At 51.0% G+C, this 9,100-nt stretch overlaps 2 protein-coding genes across 2 annotated transcripts; one reads left to right on the forward strand and one right to left on the reverse strand.

The window, feature by feature from the left end:
- The first annotated feature begins 734 nt into the window (after positions 1-734).
- On the forward strand, positions 735-1,214 carry LOC141041001 (uncharacterized). Its single transcript, XM_073507111.1, has one exon. The coding sequence runs from the start codon at positions 735-737 to the stop codon at positions 1,212-1,214; it is 480 nt and encodes a 159-aa protein (XP_073363212.1).
- A 4,551-nt stretch (positions 1,215-5,765) lies between these two features.
- LOC109762011 (uncharacterized) lies at positions 5,766-6,584 on the reverse strand. Its single transcript, XM_020320817.4, has one exon. It carries the CDS (start codon positions 6,491-6,493, stop codon positions 5,975-5,977), a length of 519 nt encoding a protein of 172 aa, XP_020176406.1. The 5' UTR covers positions 6,494-6,584; the 3' UTR covers positions 5,766-5,974.
- Between the last annotated feature and the right edge of the window lie 2,516 nt (positions 6,585-9,100).

The raw sequence follows: 9,100 nt of genomic DNA on the forward strand, positions 1-9,100 counted from the left end.
TTGTTTGCTTGCAAGATTATGATGTGTATTGCCGAGAGGGCCCAGAGATACCTCTCCGATACTCGGAGTGACAAATCCTAATCTCGATCTATGCCAACTGAACAAACACTTTCGGAGATACCTGTAGAGCATCTTTATAATCACCTAGTTACGTTGTGACATTTGATAGCACTCAAGGCATTCATCCGGTATCCGGGAGTTGCATAATCTCATAGTCAAAGGAATAAGTATTTGACATGAAGAAAGCAATAGCAATAAACTGATATATCATTATGCTAGGCTAACGGGTGGGTCTTGTCCATCACATCATTCTCCTAATGACGTGATCCCGTTATAAAATGACAACACATGTCCATGGTTAGGAAACCTTAACCATATTTGATCAACGAGCTAGTCTAGTAGAGGCTTACTAGGGACACGGTATTTGTTTATGTATTCACACATGTATTTAAGTTTCCGATCAATACCATTCCAGCATGAATAATAAACCTTTATCATGAATAAAGAAATATAAAATAACAACTTTATTATTGCCTCTAGGGCATATTTCCTTCATTCAGGTACCGTTTACATAGTGTTGCTTGGTTCTCCTACTGGTTCGATAACCTTGGTTTCATAAATGAGGAAAATACCTACCGCAGCTGTGCTGCATCATCCCTTCCTCTTCGGGGAAATACTGACGTGGACACGAGCCATCAAGACAGGGCGACCCCTTGTCCCCCTTTTTGTTCAACATGGTGGTTGACGCCCTTGCTACGATCCTCGACAGAGCCAAGGTCGCAGGACACATCCACGACGTTGTCCCCCATCTTGTTGGCTCGGGGGGAGTTTCTATGCTGCAGTACGCCAATGACACCATTATCATGATGTCTGACGGCCCGGAGGACATCGCGAACCTTAATTTCCTCCTACTATGTTTCCAACAGATGCCGGGCCTCAAGATCAACTTCGACAAGAGCGCACTGATGGTAATGGGATACTCGCCCACCGAATCTCAGGCCATTGCCGACCGCCTTAACTGCCAATTGAGATCCTTCCCCACAACCTATCCGAGGATCCCCATTAGTGACTCGCGCCTCTCCGTCGCGGACCTCCCGCCCATGGTGGACAAACTTCCTCGGCGCATCAAGCCCTGGCAGGGGCGATGGCTTTCTAAGGCTGCTCGGACAATCCTCATAATTCCTCCCTTTCCAACCTACTCCTATTCATCATGAGCTTCTATAGCCTCCATGCGACCCTCCATCACGAGATCGTTAAGTACCAGGCCCGATTCTACTGGGCCGGGGAAGGTGATAAGCAGAAGTATCATATGGGTGAGCTAGCCTGACATTTGCAAACCCCGCGAACAGGGCAGGCTTGGGATCATGTTGTCTAAACGCATGAACATCGCCCTCCTGACTCGTTGGTTGTGGCGGATCGCAAATGGGGAGGGGAGCCTCTGGCTTGACATTATCCGGAATAAGTACCTCCGCGGTCGGCCACTAGCCTTCTGCCAACAATATGGCGGCTCTCAATTCTAGCAGTCCGTTATTCAGCTCCTTCCGGTCCTCCGCATCGGGACCTCTATTGCGGTCGGGTCGGGCGCATCGACCTTGTTCTGGTTCGATCAGTGGGCAGGGGATATCCCCTTTGTGGCTAGATTCCCTGGGTTGTTCTGCATAGCGGTGGTTCCGAATGTGTCCGTCCAGGTGGCCCTTATTGACTTCGGGCGTCTGGCATTTCGTAGACCATTTGGACCACCGGAGTCGGTGGAATGGTGCGACCTCTTGGATTCATTGCGCTACACATTCCGGAGGTGGATAGCCCGCCCGACCAGATTTCATGGCGCCTGGAACCGTCTGGGAGGTTCTCCACTAAATCTCTCTACCAGGCCATCCTACCTACGCCCGCCACGTCCCCCTTTGCCCAGGTGTGGGACATTAGGCTCCCCCTGAAGATCCGAATTTTCCTATGGCAATGGATCCGGGGCCACATCTCGTCTGGCGTGGAGGTGCTTAAACAGAATGGTCCTGGTGACGGCTTGTGCCCCCTTTGTGGGACGGTAGAAGACTCGAACCATATCTTCTTCTCTTGTGTGTCGGCATAATTCCTTTGGAGTTGCTTTTCGGGAGGTCGTTGGTGCAACTCCAACTTCCCCGACCTCTTCGACGACCTTCAGGCCTCACCTCCGCAGGCTCGCCACATTAGGTGGCTTTGCATCGGTGTACTCGTGTGGACCCTTTGGACTGTTCGCAACCGTCTAGTCATCCAGCGTGTACCTCTCCGACGGGCCACTGGCGCGATCTTTAAAATGTGTGATTACTTGCAGCTTTGGTGGCCACTTAGCCACACCCCGGACCGAGACGCCATCTCCTCCATCTTTACAGATCTGCGTGCGATTGCTCCTCGCTTGTCTCCATCGCTCCCGCCACCACCTCCAGAGCTGGATTAGCCTTGGTGGCCCTTCTACGTCTGCGAGGCCTTTTGTCGTCTTTTATTTTTAAGGCTTGTTGAGTTGTGCCCTCAGCTGAACATTTGTGCACTTGGTGTTTCGTGTGTGTGGACCTGTATGTTGTGTCTTATGTGGACTTTGTGGCTCTGACAATTTGTTTTATATATAAAGCAAGGCGAAAACCTTTTTTATAAAAACTAGTGGATACTGAAATTCAAACATTTTACTTATGCTGACTTTGGAGATTTTTCTCCTAGGCAAATAATTCTGAAACGAAATCACAGAAGTAACCCATGGTTCTCATTGACTTTTTCAAAAGTTAAAAAATTGCAAGTGTTGGTTGCATCTAAAAGTACCTGGAACACAAAAACTTCAGTGAAAAATATATTGAGTTTATCAAAACCTCTCCGACACGAAACTTCTTCACAAAAGATTTGTAGTAAAGAGTAAAAGCTCCGGTATTTCTATCTTTCATACAACCTCCTCCAGACCGTCCTACCATAAAAACGTTTGAACTATTTTACAGCTTCTGTTCAAAATGATCAATTTTTTGCCGAATTGTCTACAATTGTTTCACGGGGTTTTCCTATAATTAGTTGTTTTTTATAAACAGAGGCAAAAGTTTTGCCTCATCTCATTAGTAAAGAAGAAGAGAGTTGCCCGGTTAATTAACGGAAAATCGGGCAAAAACCATTACAACATGCCCACACAGGGGGGCCTGGCAACCCACACAAGAACGTACACACGCGGCCGAGGAGAAAAGCGTCATCGAGGTTGCAGCCAGACGTCATCGTCATCACACCTCCGCGAGGGCGACTCCAACTCCACCATCGACGACCACCGAAGAAGCCCTCACCGCAAACAAGCATCGAGGTCTGCGCCGGCCGATGCCCAATAGTCAGCCACACGCACCGACGACCAGACAACTCTGACTCTATCGACAAGCATCCCAGGGGAAAAGCGTTGGGCTAGCGCCGAGCCAGCGCCAGAGCTAACCACCCGTCTCATGTCATCGTCGCCGCAAGGGCCCCTCCTCAGCATCTCCGACTTCAGGAAGACAAAGCGGGGCATGGCAACCCCTCGAACACGTCGGAAGAGACCAACTACCAAGACCCATCTGCAAGCCTGCTCTGCTCGAAACTGCCATCGTTACCACACAAGAAGCCGCGCTAACATCCACATCACCGGACGGGCAGCAGCCGACCGCAATGTCGCGAGTGTCCAGCCCATGAAGCGTGCAAATGGGAACCAATGCTCTTCAAGGTGACGCCCCCAAGAGGGAAGCGACGGTGATGACGCCGTCGCCCGACCCGGCTGGGCCTTAGGCTTTCACCCCTAGAGCAAGGTCCGAGGGTGGCGGACACGAGGCTCCACGACGGCGCCTCCAAGGAGGTGAAACGACGCCGCCGGCCGGAACCTGGCAAAACTTTCGCCCGGAGCACCCGTCACCACCGGCACCCCCACGCTGGCCCGCCCACCTCTGCGAAGACGTCGCGCCAGCAACATCGGAGAGCCACCACAACCCACTCCTCACCGGCAGCCAGAGCAGCATCGGCAAGCCAGATCTGGCCGCCTGCCAGATCCACATTCCCCCACCTCAGGCAGCCAAAGGGACCGCATCCAGCACGCAGCCACCACGCACACGAGTACACCGCCCACGAGCAGGGGCACGAGGGCCGCCACCCCTCCGCACCCGCGCTGGCCGAGTCCAGAAGCACGAGATCCGCGCTGGGATCCGCCGTCGCTGCACACTGGGAGCCGCCGCCGCAACACAAAGGGGCGTCCGCGGAGAAGCCAACCACCGAGACGCCACGGTCGCAGGGCCGCCGAAGCCGCCGGGCCGCCAAAGCCGCCACCCCTCCTCACCTGCGCCGGCCGGATCCGGAAGCGCTAGCGCGAGATCCACGCAGGGAGCCACCGACGCTGCACATGGGAAGCCGCCGCGGCTGCGCCGCCGAGCCGGGGGAAAGAGCGCCTCCCACCACCAAGGAACCTCGTCGCCGCGCAGCGAACGCCCCGCCGCCGCCGTCCGCACCGCGGGCTTAGCCCGGCCACATCTTCCGGCGGCGGTGAGGGGGGAGGAGAGGGGTGCGGCACCGGCCGGCGAGAAGGGATCCCCCGAGTCGCCTGGGGACGACGCGGGGGTCGGGAGGCTGGTCTCTGGTATCCTTTTGAGGCCTTCCATTAGGTTTGTTTAGACAACAACGAAAAAGGAAAGAGGCACATAACAGTGTAGCAGCAAAAGATAGAAGTAAGACCATGGAGTGGAAACATCACAAAAGTCATACTATGACTTTGTTTTAGAGAATATTTGATCTGCGGCAATTATAAAGCTCATATTAAATGGTCATTTCCTGCAGGAAACGGTAAAAGTTCCCGCGGATCATGGACTGTTTTTCTTGCCAAGTTTGCAAGTCCCAAGTTTCAGAAGGATGCCACACGTACAACACCACACATACGATTTCTGTACGCCACTGAAGATCGAATCATTCACACCCAGAAGCAAAATGCAGCAGGCCGGACAAAAAAAGCATCGTATGTATAGCCATAGCAATTACTCCCTCTGTAAATTAATATAAGACGTTTTAGATCACTACGTTTAAAAGTATTAGCTTACAGGTAGTACGTTTCAACTTTCAACCAAGCTCGGAGTAGCGTCAATGCGTCATTCTGCAGTGGCGTTTGGTTGCAATCTTGAAGCACGCTGCATTGCAGACATGCCATTCCAGAGAACTTCAGAAAGTGTAACTGTTGTTAGCACAATTCTTGCTATGAAATGCTTGCATATCGATGACAAATAATTTGTCCATGTCACGACCAATAGCTGAACCTATAACATACCAAAACATACAGGAATAACACCCAAATCTAATACCCAATATACATGTATGTCATGATCATAGAAAAAGAGCAGGGAGCAATCCATACCAAGCCATGCAGATAAACCATGGTCGGGAGAGGCGATCCTATCTTCCAAACCATATATGCTGACAACCCAAGGAATATGAATGATCTGGAACCAACACCGAAATTCAATACCCAATATACATGTATGTCATGAAGAATTGCATCATCTGCCTGTGAATGTCACTGCTCGGGAATGAGGTTGTAGATAAGAATGGCCATACACTTGGGTTCACAAGATAGATTAGGGTGTTCCCTGAGGTTACAACTTAAGCTAAATGTTTTGTGGATGAGAAATGTAGCTTTAGCAAATCACTACACTAAATAGAAAGTATTGCCAAGTGCAAGTAAGTTTATCAGTTTTTCCGAGTAAATTAACCAGCTTTACTTTGTGTTACCCACATAGAAACTCAGCTAGGTTTCTCTTCTCGGAGTAAGAGTAGTTAACACAGAAATGCCAGCCAAAACTCTTTCCCGAAGACCGAATCGCACGCACAGGTTAGCACAATGCAATTGTCTGCGGAACAGCATATCATATTTCTCTTGCAGCAACACAGCCATTTTCAATCTATCAACCTTGCAATACGCCTATCTGAATTCTCGAAATATAAACGGAGACAAATTGATGCCGCTTCACCCTTAGAAGAAATCCTGAAGACCCCGGCCAGCGAAGACACGGTCGGAGAGCTCGGCGAGGAACGCGTTCACGGAGAGCAGCGCGACCGTGGATCCCGCGATGATCCCGAGGACGACCCCCGTGGTGCCCAGAACCTTCCCCGGCGCCGGCCACTCGATCTCCGTCATCTCCTGCGCCACCCCGGCCCACCACCCACCGCCGCCTGCGGCGACCTCCGCCTCCTTACGCGCACGCATCACCTCCTTAAGCTCCGTCGCCACTTCATCTGAGGACTTTTCACCAGGAGGTGTTTCCTCCTCTGCCGGCTCCGCGGCTCCGCCCGCTGCCGTGGACGATTCTTGTTCTTGCCCCTTGTCGCTGGCGGTGTCCTTGGATGCGGCAGCAAGACGTCGGCGGACGGAGATGGAGCGGGAGAAGGAGAGCGTGGGAGGGCCGCGGGTGTAGAGGGAGAGGCGCGCGGCGGGGTTCGACCGGGCCGGGGCGAGGAGACGGTGGAACGGGGTGGTCGACGTGGTCGCCATGGCTTCCGTTTTGGTTGGCTCAGCGGCCGGAGCTGGAGGCTTCTTTGCGCCGGAGATAAGACACAAAGGGAATGGATCGAATCCCCTGCCGAGCCACGCGCCCATAGGAACCGTCTGATATAAATCGGACGTTTGGGCGCAGTCCAGGGGCAACAGAAGCCAGCGCCGTGAAACTCGACTCCTTTCCTCAAATTTAGAAATTCCAATATGAATCTTTATATTAAAAAAAACTATAATTTTGTGTATTTATCATCAGTTCATCAAAAAGGAGAAGATTGAAAGTGGATATCACTCAACTATTGCTTTTGTGTTGTTGACAATAGGATTAGGGAGATTTAATGTCAGTTGTTAAGTGTATCTCAGGTATACCTGGCCGTAAGTCAGGCCGGGCCGGGCCTAAAAAGCCCGCGGCAGAAAACCTAGGCCTAGGCCCAGCCTTCGGGCCTGGATTTTAGGCCCAGGCACGGCCCATTAATGGCAAAGCCCATCAGGCCTCGGGCCTCGGGTCAGGCCTCTTCCTTAAAACGCAGATATGCTAAGCCCAAGCCCGGCCCGCCCCAGCCTTTGGGCTCAAAAGTTAGGCCCAGGCTTGGCCCATGGGCAAGACCGGCCCGGTTCGGGTAGGGTCGACCGGGTCAGGTTTCCCATGGCCAGGTATAATCTCGGGACATTGAAACTCTCATGTGTGTCTACAAGACATCACTAACGCCCTATATAGAAAGAAGAAAAGACTGTGCTTTTCATTGGCTCATAAATTTTTTGGTTTAATTTGAGTCACTGAGAAAGTCGCTATGTTGAGAGAGTTGGTAAACTCATTCCATCCATGTACACTCTATTCTCCCAAATATGCCACCAAATGGAATGGTTTTTACCATGCAAAAATTGACAAGACAGGAAGTCCGGGTGCCCGGAGTCATCACAGAGCAACCACCCACCTCATCATGGTATAGGTGCCCGTGGTCCTGAACCATGGGTGCCCGAAGTAGGGGTTTTCCCCTCTGGTTGGTCTGGGTGCCTAGTGCTCCTTGTTGTCGACTCGTTGTTCGGTCTGGGTGTCCGGATCCCTTTTGTCCGGGTGCCTGGAGTTGCCTGTCGGGCAATGGTCATTTGGGCTTGGGGGTATAACCCCCCTCCTTCTTCCTTCCTCTAAAATCTTTTCCAAGGTTGGGATCTCCACCCCCCCTTCATCCAAACACTCATTTGGCGATTGGAGGATGTTCACTTGATCTACATTCTTACCAAAGCGACCTGTGTTTTCCCAACTATTTCTACATCATGACCTTGTCACTCTTGGAGCTTGGACTCCTATGCTATTAGGGTTTCTCCAGAAGTGTCCTTGATTTTGGTGTGCTCTGGAGACATATGTAAAGGTGTGGTAGTCGCCTTCAAGACCAGCCCCGAGTCATGGACGGCACGCTAGTCTTAGCAGTGCCCAATTTTTCTCAACCCTTTATTTTGGAAATAGATGCATGCAGTGAAGTGGTAGGGCGGTGTTGACGCAACAAGGTCACCCTCTAACGTACTTGAGAAAGCGTTATGTGCCAAGAAGAATCAAGCATTCATCAAATACGAAAAGGAGTGTCTTGTTATTCTTCTGGTTGTCGATAAATGATGACCATACCTTCAACATCATAATTTGTGATCGTAACTAAGCTCTATTGCACTTACTAACCAATCATTGCATACGGGAATCCAACACGAGGCATTCATCAAATTGATGAGACTGAATTATAAGATCCAGTACAAGTGTGGCACTACAAATACCGCATCGGATGCACTCTCTCGGCATGTGCATCAGACACATGTATTCGAAATGTTTGTTGCCGTACCTACTTGGTTGGAGAATCTCATGGAGGATTGCGTGGAGGATATTGCAACTAAGGCAATGTGGGAAGAGTTGTCACTCACATGAACCACTCATGGTTATTCACTGGACAAAGCGGTGTCTGATTCAAAGGCCAGTCTAGGTGGGTAGTGAAGGAAATATGCCCTAGAGGCAATAATAAAATGGTTATTATTATATTTCTTTAATCATGATAAAGGTTTATTATTCATGCTAGAATTGTATTGACCGGAAACTTAAATACATGTGTGGATACATAAACACATATTGTGTCCCTAGTGAGCCTCTACTAGACTAGCTCGTTGATCAAAGAGGGTTAAGGTTTCCTAACCATAGACATGAGTTGCCATTTGATAACGGGATCACATAGGGTCCGCACGCTTAACGTTCGTTGACCATATAGTTTTATATGAGTTATTTGTTTTGGTGACCGAATGTTGTTCGGAGTCCCGGATGAGATCACGAACATGACGGTGAGTCTCAAAATGGTCGAGAGGTAAAGATTGATATATAGGACGATGTTATTTGGACACCGGAAGTGTTTCGGGACGTACCGGGAAGGAATCGGGTCACCGGAAGGGGTTCCGGGTACCCCCCCCTCGACAAGTTATGGGCCAAAGGAGGGGACATACCAGCCCACAAGGGGGCTGGTGCGCCCCCTCCCTTGTTTGGTCAGCCCTAGCGAAGGAAAAGGGGGAGGGCTAGCCCCTCCTGCCTTTCCCTCTCATGGGAGAAAGGAAAGGGGGGGCGCCACCCTCCCCTGC

The sequence above is a fragment of the Aegilops tauschii genome, chromosome 2 (genome assembly GCF_002575655.3).
Source record: "Aegilops tauschii subsp. strangulata cultivar AL8/78 chromosome 2, Aet v6.0, whole genome shotgun sequence".
NCBI classification, from domain to species: Eukaryota; Viridiplantae; Streptophyta; class Magnoliopsida; order Poales; family Poaceae; genus Aegilops; species Aegilops tauschii.